At 49.6% G+C, this 24,505-nt stretch overlaps 1 protein-coding gene across 1 annotated transcript in view; it reads right to left on the bottom strand.

The window, feature by feature from the left end:
* The window catches only part of camta1a (calmodulin binding transcription activator 1a), a 135,739-nt gene that overhangs the window by 100,784 nt on the left and 10,450 nt on the right, over positions 1-24,505 (bottom strand). Inside the window, exon 3 of the mRNA XM_085967557.1 lies at positions 3,020-3,160. Within this exon, the coding sequence (XP_085823683.1) occupies positions 3,020-3,160 (141 nt within the window). The remainder of the gene's footprint in view (positions 1-3,019; positions 3,161-24,505) is intronic.

The raw sequence follows: 24,505 nt of genomic DNA, 5'->3' as shown, positions 1-24,505 counted from the left end.
CTGCCGTTGGTGGGAGCTTGCTGTGAACAAATTGGCTGCCACGTTTCCTACATTACAACAGTGTCTACACTTCAAAAGTACTTCATTGGCTGTAACACACGTTGGGATCCTGAGGTCGGGAAAGGCGCTATATAAATGCAAGTTCTTCCTTTCTTTAACTCTCCCTCCCTGAGGGGTGCACGCTCACCCCTGCCTGACGGCACGATTGTGACATGGAAATGCACTGTCATTTCTCGAACGCACACTCGGAAAAACTGGAATGTTGGTCGAGGCTGTGGGCCATGCTGGAGACAGGGGGTGGGGAGTGGTGGCCCACAGTCACTTCACTGCTCACACCACGGTTGATGGAGTCTAGGTGGTACTGTGCCCAAAACCAGCCGTTGGTATTGCGCCCCCCTCCACCACCCCATTGCCTGCTCCCGAGGGCGGCCCCGGGTGTGACTCTCGCCTCAGGTTCTCCTCTGACTATGCAAAGAGGGTCTGTCTCCAATTGCATCTCTTTTCAAGTATTTGCTCTTAGTTCTGAGCTGCTTCACCAGGCTGGTAACCCGTTTGAAATCGGCCACAAAAAAATGAAACAAATTCATTTAAACCCTTCAAAGATATAACGCAGGCTACAGGAAGAGGAAAAAGCCATCAGACTAACCTGTCCTCTTTTCAGATATCTAGCCTATCCGCCGACTCACCAAAACCCTCATCCCTTCCATCTCCAGCATTCAACTCCCTCGGGAGCCCTTCTATACACTGCCTCAACGCTCTTTCCCAGTTAACAGTTTTCCCCTCTCTAATGCTGCCCCGACCCAACTCATTATAAACCAGGGATCAAACATGGACCTTTCCTAGTCTGTACGGCTGGACTGCTGATTGTCATAACTAGCAGCGCCCTCGAGGAAGGTTCAACAGGGCCGAGAGCCCTGAGCTCGGCAATTCCCTCCCTAATCCTCTCCACCTCTCTCTCCTCCTTTAAGAGTCTCCTTAAAACCTACCTCTTTGATCAAGCTTTTGGTCACCTAATATCCCCTTATGTAACTCAGTGTCAAATTTTGTCTGATAACGCTCCTGTGAAGTACCTTGTGACGTATTACTACATTAAAGATGCTATATAAATGCAAGCTGTTGTAACACGTTTGAATCTTCAACCAATCAGCATTAGGTCTGGTTGTAAGTACGGCCTTTTAAGTGTATAATTATGTACTATTACATGTACTGTATGCTGAATAAATCTTTGACACCTGATATTCAATGTTTAAGATCCCTATTGATTTGAGGAGTAAATTATAAATTCGATGCCCTTCCACTGATGGTCAATGATGACTATGATGAGACTGTCAGTAGCTGTTGGCTTGAAAGGGTTCCTGGGTGTGGCAGTGGGAGAAAGCTGACTTTAACATACAGTATACGGGTTACTGCTCATCGACCCTGGGTTTCTGATCGACTCTATACAAAAACACGTAAAAATCCCATCCCTCCCCCTAATCCCACCTTCCACCAACCCCTCCCCTCCCACCAACCCCTCCCCCTCCCACCAACCCCTCCCCCCCACACCAACCCCTCCCCCCCACACCAACCCCTCCCCCCCACTGCAACCCCTCCCCCTCCCACCAACCCCTCCCCCTCCCACCACCACCAACTCCCCCCACCCCCACCAACTCCCCCCACCCCCGCCAACTCCCCCTCCCCTCCCCCACCAACTCCCCCTCCCCTCCCCCCCAACCCCTCCCCCTCCCACCAACCCCTCCCCCCCACACCAACCCCTCCCCCCCACATCAACCCCTCCCCCTCCCACCAACCCCTCCCCCTCCCACCCCCACCAACTCCCCCCACCCCCACCAGCTCCCCCTCCCCTCCCCCCAACCCCTCCCCTTCCATCAACTCCCCCCACACCAACCCCTCCCCCCCCCACCAACCCCTCCCCCCACCAACCCCTCCCCCTCCCACCACCCCACCACTTCCTCCACCATCCCCCTCCCATCACCCCCCTCCCACCAACACCACCAGACCCCCAACCCCCCTCCTCCAGGAGGAGGAAGGCATGATGCATGATGCAATGTAGAGTTCTACACACTCGGAGGGTCCCCACATTGAATGCTCAGCACTGCACTGTCGGGGACGCTGTCTTTTGGATGAGACGTCTGCCCTCTAGGTGCACATAAAAGATCCCAGGGCACTATTTTGATCAAGAGGAGTGGCGTTCTCCCTGGTGTCCAAGCCAATATTAATCCCAGATTGTACGGTACATTATCACATTGCTGTTTGTGGGATCTTACTGTGAGCAAATTGGTTGCCGGGTTTCCTACATTACAACAGAGACTACACTTCAGAAATACTTCATTGGCTGTAAAGCGCTCTGTGAGACCTTGAGGTTGTGAAAGGTGCTGTATAAGTTCCTTGTTTCTTCCTCTCTCTTTTGTTCTGTGCAATATTTGGGGGCACTACTCTCGGTCTTAGAACCCCCCTAGGATAGGGAGAGGAGCAGTCCAGGAAATGACTGATTGCTCTGCAGTGACCCCTGCTGGAAAGTGTGTGTGCATGCGTGCGTGCGTGCGTGGATGTCGTGGATTGGGTCAGATGATCCCCAGTTGCTGTGCCTGTAAATTCATAAACGCATTGATCATTCTACCAGAAAATGGCAAACCAGGGAAATAATATTGTTGCAATACGGCAACCTGAGGGAATTTCCCCCCACCCCCAACAGGTGAGGACGGGAGCGGGCTCGTCCGTGGCCGCCACCACAATCGAATAGTCCACCGACACTCACTGTCTAGGCTTGCACGGGGGCAGGGGGAGAGAGTGCTGACGGTATCTGTGAAGCTGTACCCCAGCCAGGAGTCAGCAGCTTCAGGGGGGTGTTGAGGAGACAGTGGGGGCGGCGGGGGGGGGGGGGGGGGGGGGGGGGGGGGGGTGGCGTTTGGCGTTGGTGGGAGTTTGACGTGAAAAAAAAACCCCAAAAGTATTTTTGAAAGCTTAAAACGCTAAGAGCCACGCGCTAATTGGAAGGGTTACTCCCGGTCAGTCCTACCCAGATTGCCAGTGCACAGGCAGTTGTGAGTGCGAGGCTGCGGCTTGGTCTGATGGCTGTCCAGGATCTGCTGAACGAGCTGCTCCACCGAGAAACCGGCGCTGGTGTTCCCATTACTGCAGGTCCACTTGATGCCGTGAACTGTTGGAAAAAGGCAGACACCATGAGAAACCGCCTCGCACCATTGGACTGGGGGGCGGGGGGGTGGTGGTGGTGTTGGGGGGTGGAAATGATGGGGGGGACCGGGGGAATACGGCTCGGAATGTGGTCCAGCCTGGATAAAGACTACTGTGAAAATCTGAAAGAAAAAATGAAGTAACGGGAGGGAGGGTGAGGCTGATCGACAGCAGTTGCCATGTTGATTCACCTGTTCAAAGAGGAGCTGCACAGATAGCTGGTTATCAAAGGGAGTGAAGGTCAGAAGGACAGCTAGAGGCTGAGATGACCAAGACCCTAGTTCAAGGTGACACCACTGGATTGCCATCTGTAGACTGTTAACAGGCCCATGTTGAATGATGTAGACTGTAATGTTAGATTTAGGTTCTGGAGTTTTGGCCCATTCCCCTCGGGGGCCAGGGGAGAACAATCCGGGAGTATCAGGGCTAATTTTCCAACATCATGCTCCCAACAGGGAGTCTCACCCATTGGGCGGGTGTACCGGAAACTCAGGCGCATACTCAGTATGATTTCCCGACTGTTGAAAACCACTGTTGTCAAGTCGTAGCCCACCACACCCCTGAATGAACATCATACACTCGCTAACTCGCACCAAGTCCCGTTCACCCATCACCCCTGTGCTCGCTGACCGACATTGGATCTCAGTACGGCAACGCCTCGATTTAAAGTTCTCATCCTCGTGTTCAAATCCCTCCATGGCCTTGCCCCTTCCTATCTCTGTAACCTCTTCCAGCCCGACAACCCTCCGCGATCTCTGCACTCCTCCAACTCCGGCCTCTTGCACATCCCAATTTTCATTGCTCCACCATTGGCATCCATGCCTTCAGCTATCTAGGCCCTAAGCTCTGGAATTTCCTCCCTAAACCTCTCCTCCTCTCTACCTCTCTCTCTCCTCTAAGACGCTCCTTAAAGCTTTTGGTCACCTGTCCTATTATCTCAATGTCAAATATTGTCTGATAACGCTCCTGTGAAGCGCCTTGGGATGTTTTACTACGTTAAAAGTGCTGTATGAATGCAAGTTGTTGTTGATTTACCTGATCAAAACCTCTCATAATTATGAACCCCTCTATCAGATATTCATTTAACCTCTTTGCTCGAATGAAAAGAATGCCCATTTCTTTAGTGTCTCCTCATAACTAAAGCCTCTCATCCCTGGTATCACCTCAGTGAACCCCTTACGGCACCCTCTGCCAGGCCAGGACATCCTTTCTTAAGTAAGGCGTCCAAAACTGGGCACAATGTTCTAACTGTGGTCTTACCAATGATTTGTCTAGGTTTAGCATTACCTTTTTGCCGTTGTGCTCTATACCCGTATTTATAAAACCTAGGATCTCACACGCTCATCTAAGTATATAAAATACTAAATAATACTAGCTCCTACGTCACAGCATACAGTGCTCTTTAAGATCAGGAATATTATATCCTGGAAAGTGTAGTGTATCTCACTTTGAGGCTACAACACCAACTGCAGATAAGTAAACACTGGGTTTATTCAGAGGTCAATTAAGAGCCTGTTGCTGTTCAGTAAACACTGGGGGTGTCAAGTCGATGTCAATGAAGAGACTGCAGATGTCCTGGCTCTCAGTATTTTGTGTTCCTGAAGAGTTTCTTTATGTTTTTCCTTGAAGTGTGACAAGAACGTTCAGCGGAACGCTTGAGAGTTATGACAGATGTACTGTTACAGTATATAGTATCGTAGACAAAGTAAATCAAATTCTCACATCAACTCAAACCAGAGAATATAGAGTTAAACTAGTGAGAGAGAGAGTTTACAAGCAGGTATCAGGAACAGCTGCTTCGCTCAGAGTGAGAAACGTTAGAATAAATTGGCAGGCGGGCTGGTGGCGGCTCAAAGTATGGCCGATGCTGTGACGGGAGAGTTGGGCTACTAGCCGGGGTGAACTTCGCTGTGATGAATGGCCTCTCCTTGTCCTTGACTGCTCCTAAAAAAGTCCCAGAGTTTTCCTTTCCTGGAAGTCTTACCTGTGGTTGTTCAGCTGCTCCAGGAGATCTAGTTCAAGTCCATCACAGTGCAGATTGTACCTGGTTCCTTACTCATTTTCCCCATGGGCCACGATCCTGAGGTGTTTTTGTTTTAGTGAAGTCTCTCATCCCCTCCTCACCCTTAACCCAACCCCGAATCCCAGAGGACCACTTGGGGCCCACTTCGCTCGGCTGCGTCTAAAGATTCGAAGGCATCAAGAGCAGCAGGTGTGTTGAAAACCGTAGGCCAAATGGCTCCTGGAGTATATGTTATGGGTACTGCTAGGCTACAGGAAAGACTTTTCCTGAAAGGACCTTTCTTGCTCAATACTTTGGGGAAATTTGGGGCATTCTCCCACTCTCACTCCATATCGTCGTCAGAAACCCTGAAGGAATGGCGTCAACAGCGGTTTTAAGCCACGTACACCCTTTCCCGGGGCATTCCACCCATCACCCGCTGAAGAATCCCTGCTGAAATTCCAGGCCTTTATGTTTCCATTGCTAGAGGAAAGGAAAGAACTTGTATTTACATAGTGTCTTTCACGACCTCAGAACGTCCCAAAGTGCTCTCCAGCCAATGAAGTACTTTTGAAGTGTAGGGAAACTACGTTACTGGCAGAACCCAACACCTTCATCAGTTCCACTTGAATAATATCAATATGGCCTCTCTGAAGCATTCTAAAAGAGGGAGATTAGATGGTGCAGTGGCCACTGAAGTCTGGGGCTTTTTGCTCACAGTCTCTATCTGCAGCCTATCAGGTTCCTACGAATTTGGGACACTCTCGATGTAGTTCCGAGTGAGCAAATTCCCTTAACACAAAAACCGACTTGAACTAGATTGGCCCTCTCATGCAGAGTTCAAAAGATGTCTGCTGTGGGAAGATGTCACATTCATGCAGCAGGGGTACAGGTCTGAGACTGGGGAATGTAGAGGGAGCTTTACTCTGTATCCAACCCATGCTGTACCTGCCCTGGGAGTGTTTGATGGGACAGTGTAGAGGGAGCTTTACTCTGTATCTAACCTGTGCTGTACCTGTCCTGGGAGTGTTATTTGGGACAGTGTAGAGGGAGCTTTACTCTGTATCTAACCCATGCTGTATCTGCCCTGGGAGTGTTTGATGGGACAGTGTAGAGGGAGCTTTACTCTGTATCTAACCCGTGCTGTACCTGCCCTGGGAGTGTTTGATGGGACAGTGTAGAGGGAGCTTTATTCTGTATCTAACCTATGCTGTACCTGCCCTGGGAGTGTTTGATGGGAGAGTGTAGAGGGAGCTTTACTCTGTATCTAACCTGTGCTGTACCTGACCTGGGAGTGTTTGATGGGACAGTGTAGAGGGAGCTTTACTCTGTATCTAACCCGTGCTGTACCTGCTCTGGGAGTGGTTGATGGGACAGTGTAGAGGGAGCTTTACTCTGTATCTAACCCGTGCTGTACCTGTCCTGGGAGTGTTATTTGGGACAGTGTAGAGGGAGCTTTACTCTGTATCTAACCCGTGCTGTATCTGCCCTGGGAGTGTTTGATGGGACAGTGTAGAGGGAGCTTTACTCTGTATCTAACCCGTGCTGTACCTGCCCTGGGAGTGTTTGATGGGACAGTGTAGAGGGAGCTTTATTCTGTATCTAACCCGTGCTGTACCTGCCCTGGGAGTGTTTGATGGGACAGTGTAGAGGGAGCTTTATTCTGTATCTAACCCGTGCTGTACCTGCCCTGGGAGTGTTTGATGGGACAGTGTAGAGGGAGCTTTATTCTGTATCTAACCCATCCTGTATCTGACCTGGGAGTGTTTGATGGGAGAGTGTAGAGGGACGTTTACTCTATATCTAACCCTTGCTGTACCTGCCCTGGGAGTGTTTGATGGGACATTGTAGAGGGTGTTTTACACTGTATCTAACCTGTGCTGTACTTGCCCTGGGAGTGTTTGATGGGACAGTGTAGAGGGAGCTTTACTCTGTATCTAACCCATGCTGTACCTGCCCTGGGAGTGTTTGATGGGACAGTTTAGAGCTTTACTCTGTATCTAACCCGTGCTGTACATGCCCTGGGAGTGTTTGATGGGATAGTGTTGAGGGAGCTTTACTCTGTATCTAACCCGTGCTGTACCTGCCCTGGGGTGCTACATATCACTTCAGAATCACGAAGGTAAAACTGTTTCTTTCATCCTCATCCATCAAGTATAATGGGACACAAACCTGTTCGTAGTCGAACTGCTTTGAGAAATCCCATCCTTAGCCATTCAATCTGATCAGGATTTCAGAGAAGCCTTGTTATATTCCATTGATCAGGGATTGGATTTGGGGATTTTATATTTGCCCAGCAACCACTCATCTGCTGATTGTTGTAAAGTAGCTGCAGCACCAATAGAGAGACACCAGAGGGCGATGCTCTCCTACTGAATCTCCTCGAGTGGGAGAGATTGACAGTAAGACCACGGCAGAAATAAAAACAGCAAATGTTGGAAATACTCAGCAGGTCAGGCAGCATCTGTGTTCAGATTTCCAGCATCCGCAGTATTTTGCTTTTGTACAGATAAATCTGACATAGCGCCAGAGGAAACGTGAAGAACCATGGCTCAAAATACCCCCAAAACAGGGAATCAACTGAACCTTCACTTTCCTGAAGTTCTCAATGGTGCTGCAGCCAAAACTGATCCTGTTTTGTCCCTAATGTAAACCACTGTAATGCACAAAAAGCAAAGTTCTGCCGCTCAGACACAGCAGAAAGAAAGATGCTCCATGGATGCCACAATCATTTTGTGAACACGTTGCTCAATCCCTTTCCCACATTTAAGAGTCTTGAAACCAAACACCTGACAATCCCACATGGGCAGGGTTTCAGCCTGCCTGATGTGGAGATCACACTCCCTCCCTGGGGTCACAACCACTCATTTCAATACGGACAGTTTTGGCACAGGTTGGCAGAAGTCGAGGCCCAGAGACTCGGGCGTTTAACCAGAACTGGGGAGCTCGACGCTCCTTTCCTGCTGGGATCAGCGTAACCATTAGGGCACTGGCTTCCGAGGATATCTGGAGGGGAGAGGGAAGAATACGAGTTCCCCATACAAGTCTACCTAACATCACCTGTACCCACCCTGGGAGTGTTTGATGGGACAGTGTAGAGGGAGCTTTACTCTGTATCTAACCCGTGCTGTACCTGACTGGGAGTGTTTGATGGGACAGTGTAGCGGAAGCTTTACTCTGTATCTAACCCGTGCTGCACCTGCCCTGGGAGTGTTTGATGGGACAGTGTAGAGGGAGCTTTACTCTGCATCTAACCCTTGCTGTACCTGCCCTGGGAGTGTTTGATGGGACAGTGTAGAGGGAGCTTTACTCTGTATCTAACCCATGCTGTGCCTGACTGGGAGTATTTGATGGGACAGTGTAGAGGGAGCTTTACTCTGTATCTAACCCGTGCTGCACCTGCCCTGGGAGTGTTTGATGGGATAGTGTAGAGGGAGCTTTACTCTGCATCTAACCCTTGCTGTACCTGCCCTGGGAGTGTTTGATGGGACAGTGTAGAGGGAGCTTTACTCTGTATCTAACCCATGCTGTAACTGCCCTGGGAGTGTTTGATGGGACAGTGTAGAGGGAGCTTTACTCTGTATCTAACCCATGCTGTAACTGCCCTGGGAGTGTTTGATGGGACAGTGTAGAGGGAGCTTTACTCTGTATCTAACCCGTGCTGTACCTGCCCTGGGAGTGTTTGATGGGACAGTGTAGAGGGAGCTTTACTCTGTATCTAACCCATGCTGTAACTGCCCTGGGAGTGTTTGATGGGACAGTGTAGAGGGAGCTTTACTCTGTATCTAACCCGTGCTGTACCTGCCCTGGGAGTGTTTGATGGGACAGTGTAGAGGGAGCTTTACTCTGTATCTAACCCGTGCTGTACCTGCCCTGGGAGTGTTTGATGGGACAGTGTAGAGGGAGCTTTACTCTGTATCTAACCCGTGCTGTACCTGCCCTGGTAGTGTTTGATGGGACAGTGTAGAGGGAGCTTTACTCTGTATCTAACCCGTGCTGTACCTGCCCTGGTAGTGTTTGATGGGACAGTGTAGAGGGAGCTTTACCCTGTATCTAACCCGTGCTGTACCTGCCCTGGGAGTGTTTGATGGGACAGTGTAGAGGGAGCTTTACTCTGTATCTAACCTGTGCTGTACCTGCCCTGGGAGTGTTTGATGGGACAGTGTAGAGGGAGCTTTACTCTGCATCTAACCCTTGCTGTACCTGCCCTGGGAGTGTTTGATGGGACAGTGTAGAGGGAGCTTTACTCTGTATCTAACCTGTGCTGTACCTGCCCTGGGAGTGTTTGATGGGACAGTGTAGAGGGAGCTTTACTCTGCATCTAACCCTTGCTGTACCTGCCCTGGGAGTGTTTGATGGGACAGTGTAGAGGGAGCTTTACTCTGTATCTAACCCGTGCTGTACCTGCCCTGGGAGTGTTTGATGGGACAGTGTAGAGGGAGCTTTACTCTGTATCTAACCCGTGCTGTACCTGCCCTGGGAGTGTTTGATGGGGCAGGTGGGAGGTAGATCTAACCTCATTTTAAACCCACTTGTATTCTGCACTAGTGCGTCCAGTTGTTAGCCACCAGCTTTAATAAATCTGGCAAGGTTGCCTTTGGGACTCAAAATAATTTCCGCACGTTCTACTGAGCACAATCGCCAACTCTGACAATGGGATCATGACATGGAAAAAGCATTCTACTTCCGGTAATGATATTTATATACATATCTTATAAAAACACACACACTGAGCTGAGTCCCACGGGCACCAATTATCCTCCTGAAACAAACCCGACCTTTGCTCAGTACAAGCAGGTGGGTACGGTAGCCTCATGGTGCTGGTACTGGACAAACTACCCAGTGGGCTTGAGTTCAAATCCCACAAGGAGCAAAGTTGAATTTAATGACTCTGGTCACTTGTGGACTGGCGCCAGTAAAATTAACCTACCTGGTGTACAGGTGCCTCTTGTCCCACTCTTATGTGTTGATACTTAATACCCTCTGAAGCTGTGTGAACAATTGCTGCTCAAGAAGTCCCACATTTCAAGAAAACAATAAATAAAGATAATACAAAACTGAATTCAACAGCACTCGACTCGAGGCCACTTTCTATGGGGGTTACACTGTGCGTTATATATTCAGGGGGCGATTTTCCCCTTAGGTGGCAAAGAGTCTCTGAGGTGGCCAAGATGGAGGCTTAACTGCAACGCCGGTTTAGCGCAAGGTGCCATTTTGGTAAAGGAGTTGGAGCCAGTGCCAGGAATGTCTGCCCGGAGGATCGTTAAGCAGCTGATTGCCATTTAATTTGGCTGCTCGCGCTCATTAAGGAGGCTGCACGGCATGTTGGTGGCTAGCACTTGAACTATCACCCTCTCCTAACAGTGACTAGCTGATTGGGAGTAAGCAAGTCATTGCAGAGGATTTCAAGCGCTACTTTAAGGTATATCACCTTTTACTGTTCACTTGCTGCTGGAGGTTTGAAGAGGACTTTTGAAAGTCGGGAGACTTTCTGGGACACTTTGTCAAGTCTTCGCCAACACTTTTTCTGGAAATTATCTGAGGACTTCACCAAAAAAGTGTCGGTGCTGTGCTACTCTACCTTATTGGAGACCTTATAGGAGTCACCAGGAGAAAGGGAGTGCTTGGCTATGGGCATCTTGTTAGGGGACCCCCTTGGTCTGCAGGAGGAATGGGAGGAGGACACGAGGCCAGGCAGAGCAGCACCAGCTGCTGCAGGAGAGAGGGAGAGGAGGGCGAGGCGGGCGTCCTTCCCCACTGCGGGTACAGGACATCCCTCCTCCTCTGGACCTCCTCCACCAGGACCTCCAGTGCCGTGTCTGAGAACCTGTGCGCCCTCTCCCTCGGTTCCCTGAGGTTGAACCATCCTGAAACGGGCCGCCGTGTGTCAGCCAAAGCACTCCACGCCTTCGGTGGAAGTGGGTGAGTGGAGCCCACATATACTGCTCCACGAAAATTGCATCAAATCAGCGCTTGAGTGCTAAACCGGCAGTTGTCTCTGTTTCAACACCTCCAGGCAAGTTCAAATCATGGTAATCAGCAACTAGGACCAAAATTGCGTGCTAAAACCAGACTGTCAAACAGGCGTGTCTTATTAACACAGCACCCATTTAGCGCCGGTTTTAACCCTTTCACCAAAATAACCTCCTAAATGTCTTGTGTCTGCACACACTTTTAACCTCCTAAATGTCTTGTGTCTGCACACACTTTCTCCAACATGGTGCTTACTTTCTATCACGTTATTTCTGTCAATGTTTTCCCAACAATTTAGTGAGTCCTCCACACTTGGTCTCCAAGGTAGGTGGCACTGTTGTCTATTCACCTTAAGTGTCAACCGTGGCTCAGCGCTCTCGCCTCCGAGTCAGAAGGTTTGTGGTTCAAAGCCCCACTCCAGAGACTTGAGCACAAAAATCTAGGTTGACAAAAATAAATGACCAGATTAACCTGTTTTAGTGATGTTGGTTGAGGGATAAATATTGACCAGGACGCCGGGGAGAACTCCCCTGGTTTTCTTCAAAATAGTGCCGTGGGATCTTTTACGTCCACCTGAGAGGGCAGATGGGGCCTTGGTTTAACGTCCTCATCCAAAAGACGGCACCTCCAGCACTGCAGCACTCCAATGGAGTGTCAGCCTAGATTTTGGTGCTCAAGTCTCTGGAGTGGGACTTGAACCCACAACTTCTAACATCAAAGGCGAGGGTGCTACTGACTGAGCCACGACTGACACATGCATCTGAGCCCTGGTCCCGGCTGGTTACGCTCTCATGCCTGCCAACCACCCAGCTGGGGCAAGTCTCTGATGAACTGCAGCCCCAGGTCGATGACCAGAAAGGCGGGCGACCGATGCCCTCCCTCTGCTCCTGAAAGTAATGACTCTCACTGGGCGCACCGTTCCATGCAAAGAATAGGACACCCTGGGGCGGTATCAGCGGGGGGAGTCTGCGCTACCCCCGTGGAACTATACCCAGCAAGAGTCAATGTATTCAGGAGAGATGAGAAATGAGTCAGCGTAGGAAACCTGGTGACAGAAAATAAGTCAAAGCCCTGCGCTGTAGGACATGGTTTCTCAAACAATCTCTCACTGCACACAGCCAGTTACAAAACCACTGAACAATGAGACAGAAAAATCCACACTAAATTTGGAGACAATTTCTTACATTAATTACATTTTACAAGAAGAATATTTTATTTTGAACATCTTGCTAATGGTTTACAATAAATTTACTGCTATTCTCACGTGCACATGCCACCCCCGGCAGGTTTTACCTGTTGGTGAACTCGTTTTTCTTCCGTCAGGGATTTTTCTTTGATTTTTTATTGAGTTAAGAGTAGAATCATCTCTGTTTGTAATTTTCCCAAAACCCTGCCCTCCTTATCAGCACGAACAACCCCAGGGCACGTACAGCACGGATTAAATGCAGAGTAAAGCTCCCTCTTAACACTGTCCCATCAAACACTCCCAGGGCAGGTACAGCAGCGGTTAGATACAGAGTAAAGCTCCCTTCCACAGTGTCCCATCAAACACTCCCAGGGCAGGTACAGCACGGGTTAGATACAGAGTAAAGCTCCCTCTACAGTGTCCCATCAAACACTCCCAGGGCAGGTACAGCACGGGTTAGATACAGAGTAAAGCTCCCTCCACAGTGTCCCATCAAATACTCCCAGGGCAGGTACAGCACGGGTCAGATACAGAGTAAAGCTCCCTCTACACTGTCCCATCAAACACTCCCAGGGCAGGTACCAGCATGGGTTAGATACAGAGTAAAGCTCCCTCCACAGTGTCCCATCAAATACTCCCAGGGCAGGTACAGCACGGGTTAGATACAGAGTAAAGCTCCCTCCACAGTGTCCCCATCAAACACTCCCAGGGCAGGTATTCTCTTCTGTCCCATCAAACACTCGCAGGGCAGGTACAGCATGGGTTAGATACAGAGTAAAGCTCCCTCTACACTGTCCCATCAAACACTCCCAAGGCAGGTACAGCACGAGTTAGATACAGAGTAAAGCTCCCTCCACACTGTCCCATCAAATACTCCCAGGGCAGGTACAGCATGGGTTAGGTGCAGAGTAAAGCTCCCTCTACACTGTCCCATCAAACACTCCCAGGGCAGGTACAGCATGGGTTAGATACAGAGTAAAGCTTCCTCTACACTGTCCCATCAAACACTCTCAGGGCAGGTACAGCATGGGTTAGATACAGAGTAAAGCTCCCTCTACACTGTCCCATCAAACACTCCCAGGGCAGGTGCAGCACGGGTTAGATACAGAGTAAAGCGCCCTCTACACTGTCCCATCAAACACTCCCAGGGCAGGTACACCACGGGTTAGATACAGAGTAAAGCTCCCTCTACACTGTCCCATCAAATATGTCCAAAGATGTGCGGTTAGATTGATTGGCTATGATAAATTGACCCTTAGTGTTCGGGGGATTAAATACGTGGGGATAGGGTGGGACATGTGTTGGTGTAGGGGTTACGGGGATCGGGTGGGATATGTGTCGGTGCAGGCTCGATGGGCCGAAATGGCCTCTATCTGCACTGTGGGGTTTCTGTGATTTCTGTGAAATACTCCCAGGGCAGGTACAGCATGGGTTAGATACAGAGTAAAGCTCCCTCTACACTATCCATTCAAACACTCCCAGGGCAGGTACAGCATGGGTTAGATACAGAGTAAAGCTCCCTCTACACTATCCATTCAAACACTCCCAGGGCAGGTACAGCACGGGGTAGATACAGAGTAAAGCTCCTTCTACACTGTCCCATCAAACACTCCCAGGGCAGGTACAGCATGGGTTAGATACAGAGTAAAGCTCCCTCTACACTGTCCCATCAAACACTCCCAGGGCAGGTACAGCACGGGTTAGGTACAGAGTAAAGCTCCCTCTACACTGTCCCATCAAACACTCCCAGGGCAGGTACAGCATGGGTTAGATACAGAGTAAAGCTCCCTCTACATTGTCCCATCAAATACTCCCAGGGCAGGTACAGCATGGGTTAGATACAGAGTAAAGCTCCCTCTACACTGTCCCATCAAACACTCGCAGGGCAGGTACAGCATGGGTTAGATACAGAGTAAAGCTCCCTCTACACTGTCCCATCAAACACTCCCAAGGCAGGTACAGCACGAGTTAGATACAGAGTAAAGCTCCCTCCACACTGTCCCATCAAATACTCCCAGGGCAGGTACAGCATGGGTTAGGTGCAGAGTAAAGCTCCCTCTACACTGTCCCATCAAACACTCCCAGGGCAGGTACAGCATGGGTTAGATACAGAGTAAAGCTTCCTCTACACTGTCCCATCAAACACTCTCAGGGCAGGTACAGCATGGGTTAGATACAGAGTAAAGCTCCCTCTACACTGTCCCATCAAACACTCCCAGGGCAGGTGCAGCACGGGTTAGATACAGAGTAAAGCTCCTTCTACACTGTCCCATCAAACACTCCCAGGGCAGACACAGCATGGGTTAGATACAGAGTAAAGCTCCCTCTACACTGTCCCATCAAATACTCCCAGGGCAGGTACACCACGGGTTAGATACAGAGTAAAGCGCCCTCTACACTGTCCCATCAAACACTCCCAGGGCAGGTACGCCACGGGTTAGATACAGAGTAAAGCTCCCTCTACACTGTCCCATCAAATACTCCCAGGGCAGGTACAGCATGGGTTAGATACAGAGTAAAGCTCCCTCTACACTATCCATTCAAACACTCCCAGGGCTGGTACAGCATGGGTTAGATACAGAGTAAAGCTCCCTCTACACTATCCATTCAAACACTCCCAGGGCAGGTACAGCACGGGGTAGATACAGAGTAAAGCTCCCTCTACATTGTCCCATCAAATACTCCCAGGGCAGGTACAGCATGGGTTAGATACAGAGTAAAGCTCCCTCTACACTATCCATTCAAACACTCCCAGGGCAGGTACAGCATGGGTTAGATACAGAGTAAAGCTCCCTCTACACTATCCATTCAAACACTCCCAGGGCAGGTACAGCATGGGTTAGATACAGGGTAAAGCTCCCTCTACATTGTCCCATCAAATACTCCCAGGGCAGGTACAGCATGGGTTAGATACAGAGTAAAGCTACCTCTACACTGTCCCATCAAACACTCGCAGGGCAGGTACAGCATGGGTTAGATACAGAGTAAAGCTCCCTCTACACTGTCCCATCAAACACTCCCAGGGCAGGTACAGCATGGGTTAGATACAGAGTAAAGCTTCCTCTACACTGTCCCATCAAATACTCCCAGGGCAGGTACAGCATGGGTCAGATACAGAGTAAAGCTCCCCCTACACTGTCCCATCAAACACTCCCAAGGCAGGTACAGCACGGGTTAGATACAGAGTAAAGCTTCCTCTACACTGTCCCATCAAACACTCCGAAGGCAGGTACAGCACGGGTTAGATACAGAGTAAATACACTGTCCCATCAAACACTCCCAGGGCAGGTACAGCACGGGTTAGATACAGAGTAAAGCTCCCTCTACACCATCCCATCAAATACTCCCAGGGCAAGTACAGCATGGGTTAGATACAGAGTAAAGCTCCTTCTACACTGTCCCATCAAATACTCCCAGGGCAGGTACAGCATGGGTTAGATACAGAGTAAAGCTTCCTCTACACTGTCCCATCAAACACTCCCAAGACAGGTACAGCATGGGTTAGATACAGAGTAAAGCTCCCTCCACACTGTCCCATCAAACACTCCCAGGGCAGGTACAGCACGGGTTAGATACAGTGTAAAGCTCCCTCTACACTGTCCCATCAAATACTCCCAGGGCAGGTACAGCATGGGTTAGATACAGAGTAAAGCTCCCTCTACACTGTCCCATCAAACACTCCCAAGCAGGTACAGCATGGGTTAGATACAGAGTAAAGCTTCCTCTACACTGTCCCATCAAACACTCCCAGGGCATGTACAGCACGGGTTAGATACAGAGTAAAGCTCCCTCTACACCGTCCCATCAAACAATCCCAGGGCAGGTACAGCATGGGTTAGATACAGCGTAAAGCTCCCTCTGCTTTTCCACAATAAAATGGCCCATCTCCAAGCCCAAGAGAACACCCTGGCTGCACCAGTGTGATATATTTTAATTTCCCACACCAGCTGTCCTGGCTAGTTGCCAAATTAGTGCTGAATTCGGACCATTTGTTGTTCAGGGTGATCGCTACAGCCAGCAGATAGAGGGGACCTTTCATCCATTCAGTCTGGGCTAGATTCGAACCCAGTTCCCTGTTCGACCCAGCGCTTACCCTCTGACCTCATGTCCTCTCCCTCACAAAGACCGCCTGCTTCATTCTCTGTAGCATCTCCCTGCTCCATTATTGCCTCAGCCTAGCTTGCCCTGGAACCTTTGCATGCCTCCAGTCTCATTTATTCCAATGAACTCCTGGCCTGCTTCCCATCCTCCACCTTCCACCAGCTTATACAGAACTGTGCTTCCCGTATCCTATCCCGCACCAAGTCCCGTTCGCCCATCACCCCTGTGCTCACTGGCCTACATTGGCTCCTGGTCCCCCAACACCTCAAATTTAATATTCTTATCCTTGTTTTCAAATCTCTCCATGGCCTCGCCCCTCCATATCTCTGTAACCTCCTCCAGCCCTACAAGCTCCCATCCCAAACTCACTGTTCCTCTGTCTCTGGCATCTATTGCATCCTCCGCTCCTAGAGTTACCAACTCTGCTTGGGCATATTCCTTGAGCTTTCATCGCATGACCTCTCACCTCCAACCATCCCAACCGCTCAAAAAGCCCTTTTCCCCCCATCTCCAATATTTTAATAACTGGTAAACAAAATTGTTCAAAGAAATTTGGGGGAAAAAAATCAATTTATTTTAACGCCCCTATGTGGCCGTGCCATCAGCCGCCGAGGCCCCACACTCTGCAATTTCTTTGCTAAACCCTTTGGCCTAGAAATTGACTATAGCCCCGTTTGGGGCGCCAGCCTCGCCAGGGCGCTAAAAGTAGCGCCCCGGAAGCAGTCACGGCCGCCCGCTGGAAATTCAGTTGGAGCGCCCCAAAGGGAAGCGCAGCGCTACTGGAGGTGCCCCACATCCCTCTTGGGGCGCTGCGACTGAATATCGCTGCGCAACGGTTAAGAAGGCAAATGGCATGTTGGCCTTCGTAGCGAGAGGGTTTGTGTACAGGAACAAGGATGTCTTGCTGCAGTTGTACAGGGCCTTGGTGAGGCCACATCTGGAGTATTGTGTGCAGTTTTGGTTGCCTTATCTGAGGAAGGATGTTCTTGCCATGGAAGGAGTGCAGCGAAGATTCACCAGGCTGATACCTGGGATGGCAGGAATGACATATGAGGAGAGATTGGGTCGATTGGGCTTGTACTCGCTGGAGTTTAGAAGAATGAGAGGGGATCTCATTGAAACTTATAAAATTCTAACAGGACTGGACAGACTAGATGCTGGAAGGATGTTCCCGATGGTCGGGGAGTCCAGAACCAGGGGTCACAGTCTAAGAATAAGGGGTAAGCCATTTAGGACAGAGATGAGGAGGAACTTCTTCACCCAGAGAGTGGTGAACCTGTGGAATTCTCTACCAAAGAAGGCAGTAGAGGCCAATTCATTAAATATATTCAAGAAGGAGTTGGATATATTTCTTAAGGCTAGGAGGATCAAGGGATATGGAGAGAAGGCAGGGACAGGGTACTGAATTGGGACGATCAGCCATGATCTCATTGAATGGCGGAGCAGGCTCGAGGGGCCAAAAGGCCTACTCCTGCTCCTATCTTCTATGTTTCTATGCGCTGCGGTACTGCAGGCCTTCCTCCCCTTCTTAAAGGGGAGGGGCCTTGTTCTGCGCGATCTGGGGCCCAGCTGGGCCCCCGAGGATCGCGAGTGCTGGCAAAAGAGCCCGGCATCGAGGAGAAGTGCCGGGCTCTTGAAACGCAGCCGGCACTCCGCGAGGGGGGTCAGGAGGCCGGGGACGGGAGCACAGAGAGGTGCTGGCAGGCGGCCAACAACAAAAATGGCCACCCCGCACCTCTCCTTTAATTAGCGCCTCTACCGCCGCAGGTAGGTCCCCCTGAACCGGTCGCACATAGCGTCCGGCGGTAAATCAGGGGGCGCTTCCTAATATCGCGGCCGGGGCGTTAGCGGGGCGCTGCACACACCGATGCCGTCATCGGTAGCGGCGCAGCGCTAACAACTAACACCACCATTAGCGTCCCACAGAATTTAGCGGGAGGCGTGGCCAGTGGCTTGTGACCCACTTAGCGCCCTCTTAAGGCGCTAACGGGTAGCGCAGCCACCTGAATTTCTAGGCCTTTGTCTCTCCACCTCCCTTTCCTCCTGTAAAACGCTCAAGGCCCACCAAGCTTTTGGTCACCCCCTCCTAATCTCTCCTTCGCTGGCAAGGTGTCCATTTTCCCTCACAGCTCCGTGAAGCGCCTTGGGCTGTTTATTTCCTACATTTAAGGTGCTGTGTCAATGCAAGTTGTTGTCATTATCCCTGGGGTGAAAGGTCAATGGGATCATAACTATCAGGAAAGACTGAACAGGCTCCAGAAAAGAGAAGGCTGAGGAGTGACCTGATAAGAGGTTTTTAAGATTATCAATAGGGTAAAAGAAAGACTTGCATAGCGCCTTTCAGGACCACCGGACGTCCCAAAGTGCTTTACAGCCAATGAAGTACTTTTGTTTTTGAAGTGTAGTCACTGTTGTAATGTAGGAAACGCAGCAGTCAATTTGTGCAAAACAAGCTCTCACAAACAACAATGTGATAATGACCAGATAATCTGTTTTAGTGATGTTGATTGAGGGATAAATATTGGCCAGGGCACCGGGGATAACTCCGCTACTCTTCTTCGAAGTAGTACCATAGGATCTTTTATGTCCACCTGAGAGAGCAGACGGGACCTCGGTTTAAAACCTCATCCGAAAGACGGCACCTCTGACAGTGCAACACTCCCTCAGCACTGCACTGGAGTGTCAGCCTAGATTTTTATGCTCAAGTCTCTCGAGTGGGACTTGAACCCACAACCTTCTGACTCGGAGGTGAGTGAGAGCTAACCACTGAGCCACGGCTGACACTCGTAGACGTACAGAAGATGTTTCCATTTGTGGGGGGAGGCCAAAACTAGGGAGCTATAAATACAAGACCGTCACTAATAAATCCAACAGGGACTTCAGGAGAAACTTCTTTACCCAGAGAGTGGTGAGACTGTGGAACTCACTACAACATGGGTTGTTGAGGTGAATAGCATAGATGCATTTAAGGGGAAGATAGGTAAACACATGAGGGAGCAAGGAATAGAAGGCTATGCTGAGAAGGTGGGAGGAGACTCACGCGGAGCACAAACGCCGGCATGGACCTGTTGGGCCGAATGGCCTGTTTTTGCGCTGTAAAACTCTGTGTAATTCTGTGTAAAGTCGAACTCATTGCCCCGGCCGTTCCCTGACTGAAATGCTGGTTCTGAGAAATAACAGCTTGTTGAAGGACCAGGGGGCAGCAGACACTTGTGAAACCGCACCCTATCGTGAGTCAGGGGAAGGCTGGGGAGGAGGGGGAGTGAAAGAGCAGCAAATTGGGGGCGGGGGGAATTAATAAAACAAGCAGGCAAAATAAAACTCAATTGCGCTGTGACAGTAAGAGAAGCAGGAGAAAGTGCCCCACCGAGATAGCACATTGTTTGTCATCCACTAATCTAGTTTACTCTAGCTGTTATGCAGTCTCCAACACGCTCCGGGCTTGGAGGAAGGTAGGGCAGGTAATTCATGGAGACGTATTGCCGGTGATACAGCTTTCAAATTCAAATAATGTGCTTAAAATGCGCGACTCTCTCTGAGATTAGTCCCCGCTGGCTAACCTATCTAATCAGAGCATATAAAATGTATCTCCTGTTCACTGATGAAAAATAGCTGTTGAAATAGAGCAAATATCAATCTTAAACCCTTTTACACAACTGCAGGGAGCCGCCAATTTAAAGGCGGCACCGTCTTTTGGATGAGACGTTAAACCGAGGCCCCGTCTACTCTCTCAGCTGGACATAAAAGATCCCATGGCACTATTTCAAAGACGAGCAGGAGAGTCCTGGCCAATATTTATCCCTCAAATCAACATAACAAGAACAGATTATCTGGTCATTATCACATTGCTGTTTGTGGGAGCTTGCTGTGCACAAATTGGCTGCCGTGTTTCTTACATTACAACAGTGACTACACTTCAAAAGTACTTCACTGGCTGTAAAGCGCTTTGGGATGTCCAGTGGTCATGAAAGGCGCTATATAAATGCGAGTCTTTCTTTTAGTAAAATGCCCCCAAGATGCTTCACAGGAGCGTTATCAAACAAAATTTGACACCACATAAGGAGATATTAGGACTGGTCAAAGAGGTAGGTTTTATGGAGCATCTTAAAGGAGGAGAGAGAGGTGGAAAGGTTTAGGGAGGGCCTGGGCAGCTGAAGGCACGGCCGTTAATGGTGGGGCGAGGAAATTCAGGGATGCACCAGTCTTGTGTAGCAGCATCCGAGTGCCAGTAACCAGAGCCAGGCACTGCTCACTCCATGCCCCCAGCTGTCAGTGCGTAGCACAAGGGCACACACCGGGAGAATGAGCAGATAGTAACTTGAATAGGAGGCGATTTACCTTCATAAAGATATACAGGTGACGGAGCAGATAAATATATGTGGTGTGAGACTGAGCTACACAGACTATCAAGATTGACTAAAGAAAACTACTAGGCACTTGGTTTAAGCGTTAAACAAAGCTTTAATCAACTGTTTTACAACATGGAGGTCTAGTTGTGTCCTTCACTAGTTCCTGTTAAGAATGTCCTGCGCAAGCTGGGCCCGTGCCCGAGTATTTATACTCTCCCTGGACAGCGCCACCCGTAGGCCGCTCAGTATTATTTCATAAGTCTTTCTTTCATGAATGACTGATTCATGTCATTGATCTCAAGTCTAATTCCCTGGTCTGTGCTGGTAACTGATCTCAGCTGAAGCTGCAATAGGATGGTGTGACAACTGATCTTGTTCAGTGGCTGAGAATTACTCCTGATCACCAACATCCTTCCGTAGACTGTGTACTATATATTCCCCCCATCCCCTGCTGCAGACTGTGTATTATATATTCCTTGAGCGGGCTGCGATTTTCCGATAGCCCACCCCTCTCTGAGGTCCCGCCAACAGTCTGGGATCTCAGAAAACGTTGTCCCAAATGTCAGCTGCCTCTTAAGACTGCATATGGCTCTGTTGTTAGCACTCTGGCCTCTGAGACAGAAGATCATGGGTTCAAGCCCCCTCTCCAAATAGCCCGTAATCCAGGCTGACACTCCAGTGCAGTACTGAGGGAGTGCTGCACTGTCGGAGCTGCCGTCTTTCAGATGAGATATTAAACCGAGGTCCCGTCTGCCCTCTCAGGTGGACGTGAAAGATCCCACGGCACTATTTCAAAGAAGAGCAGGGGAGTTATCCCCGGTATCCTGGTCAATATTTGTCCCTCTAACAACCTTGCTAAAACAGATTTTCTGGTCATTTATCTCAATGCTGTTTGTGGGAGCTTGCTGTGCGCAAAACTGGCTGCCGCGTTTCCTACATTACAACAGTGACTACATTTCAAAAAGTACTTAATCGGCTGTAAAGCATCCTGAGGTGGTGAAAGGTGCTATATAAATGCAAGTCTTTCTTCTGATGTAAAAGAAAGGTGGGACAGTGACTGTACTGCCACACACTGCGAGGATGGAGAGGGGGCAGAGAGAGACTGAATCTTACTTTTCCCCTTTATCTGAAATTAAAAAAAAATCTATTCTATTTGCCATTAAATTGCAAGTTTGTGAAGCTGGTTGAGTTGAATGAAGGTTATGCAGATGCCCTCTGTGCAGACAAACTGATTGCAATACATCGGTAGCAACTGTCTGGCTTCTGAGAAGGTTATAGAATTAAACTCAGTGAAGGGTGACAGATTGCAGGCACAGGCCTCTGGGTGTTGCATGCAAATTTATTTGAGTTCCTTGGCATATACAATATGCAAATTGTCTCATATTTAAAAAAAAAACTATATATATATATTTTTTAAATCCTTCCATGATGAGTCTGTAAGCTGTTTGCACTGAATCGCAAACACTGTGGAGCCACAGCCTGGGTATTGATTCGTAATGGACCCACGCACACACAGCCCTGCCACGCTCCAATAACCCAATGGGAGGAGACATTTCGGGGAATCTTCCCGCACCACGCTGCGATTTACCCTTCGAGTACATACAGCTCCCGCTAACAGCTCGCACTAAATTTAGTTGCTCAGGTCAAAGGAGCTGTATCACCGAGGGACACCCTTTTTGAAATTGCCCTGGATTTCCTTGTGTACAGATTGTACTGCAAGAATTTATTTATTAACGCACTCTCTCCCACTGTTCTCTTGAAGGTGCTGGGTAGATGCTTTTTTTTTGGAATGACAACCAGTTCTGGAACCACCGCCAAGTGATGAAAATCCCACTCTTTCTCCACCCTCCCACCAAGCCCACACTCCCTCTCGCCCCTGAAAGTTTAAAAGAAAACTCTCCTCATGTGACATTTGCCCCCTCCCCGTCCTCTCCTGGTACCTTGTGCCGAGGGACAATCCCGCGGGGATAGCTGCTCTCCGCTACCTCACTCTGGGGCTTATTCTTCGTATGTGAGCCTAGACAGTGGGTGGGGGGGCTTGAGGCCTATCTGACCATGGTATCAGCCCTACCTCAGTGGGTAGCGCTCTCGCCTCTGAGTCAGAAGGTTGTGGGTTCAAGTCCCACTCCAGAGATTTGAGCACATAATCCAGGCTGAGGGAGTGCTGCACTGTCAGAGGTGCCATCTTTCGGATGAGACGTTAAACCAAGGCTCCGTCTGCCCTCTCAGGTGGACATAAAAGATCCCACGGCACTATTTGAAGAAGAGCAGGGGAGTTATCCCTGGTGTCCTGGCCAATATTTATCCCTCAATCAACATAACAAAAACCTAGTGATTTATCCCATTGCTGTTTGTGGGGCCTTGCTGTGCGCAAATTGGCGGCCATGTTTCCTACCTTACAACAGTGACTACACTTCAAAAATACTTCATTGGTTGTAAAGCACTTTGGGGGGGGGGGTCCTGTCGTCGTGAAAGGCGCTATAGAAATGTAAGTCTTTCTTTTTTGAGGCCTATCTGACAGTGGGGGGGCTTGTGGCCTATCTGACAGTGGGGGGCTAGAGGCCTATCTGACAGTGGGGGGCCAGAGGCCTATCTGACAGTGGGGGGCCAGAGGCCTATCTGACAGTGGGGGGCCAGAGGCCTATCTGACAGTGGGGGGGGTCAGAGGCCTTTCTGGCCGTGGGGTGAATCACAGCCATGCCTCGGTGGGTAAAGCAATACCTGATGTAGGTCCAGGTCATGTGGTCCTGGTCCAATCGCTCGTCTGTGCTGAGTTAGCTGAGCCCAGCTGGCGTGCTACCTGGGGTACGGAGGGGGGTTAATACACAAGCCTGGGTTCCTGCTCGATGGTTTGTGTGCATGGATATCACAGGGGGTCAGGATTGAGCTCAACTGTGCCGCCTTCCAAGAGTCAAACAAGCTGGCCACCCTCACTTGGGTGAGGCACTGGAGGCTGAGCAACCGGTCAACACCTTCAGGAGAGGTGGAGGGAGGGATGGAGAGAAAAAGGAGAACAAGACCCATCAAAAAAACACAAGGAAGATCGATAAATAATAAATAGGGAGATATAACGACACATACGGAGCAATCAATGGAGAAAGAAAAATTCAAACACATTTTAGGTATTAATTTATGAATATAGAGACAGCCTGGGATTTTCTGCTCATTTTTTTCTATCAAATAAAGGAGCAATGAACTATAAATACGAGAGTTCATGAATAATAGATTATCTGCGACTTACTCAGGCCCTGCAGAGAATGTCGTGTTTAGTCATGTTTGGAGCCCTGGATTGGATTGCTGTACAGCGCTCCTGTTGAGATTGATTAAATGCTGTTGGTACAACTCAGGGTTCCTTCAGGATGTCAGTTGTGGCCAAGTGCAAACTGTGCCCCCTCCCACCCCCCAGTCTACCAGCCAACTCAGCTGGCAGCAAGCTGGCTACAAAACAGAAAACAGACAGTCGGGGTTAAAGGTAGTAAATGGTGGGAAGTGGTGTTCCACGCTGATCGGTGCTGGGACCACTGATGTTCACCATTTACATAAAAGATTTGTAATCTGGAATTGGAAGTACAATTTCAAAAATTTGCTGATGACACTAAATTGAGGGGTGTAGTTAGTACAGAGGAGGACTGCCACAAAATACAGGAAAGCATTGATAAACTTGCAGAATGGGCGTGTAATTGGCAGCTGAATTTCAAT

The sequence above is a fragment of the Somniosus microcephalus genome, chromosome 25, assembly GCF_052327205.1.
Source record: "Somniosus microcephalus isolate GS21.2 chromosome 25, FLI_Smic_1.0, whole genome shotgun sequence".
Classification (NCBI taxonomy): Eukaryota; Metazoa; Chordata; class Chondrichthyes; order Squaliformes; family Somniosidae; genus Somniosus; species Somniosus microcephalus.
This window is presented reverse-complemented; position numbering and strand designations above follow the sequence as displayed.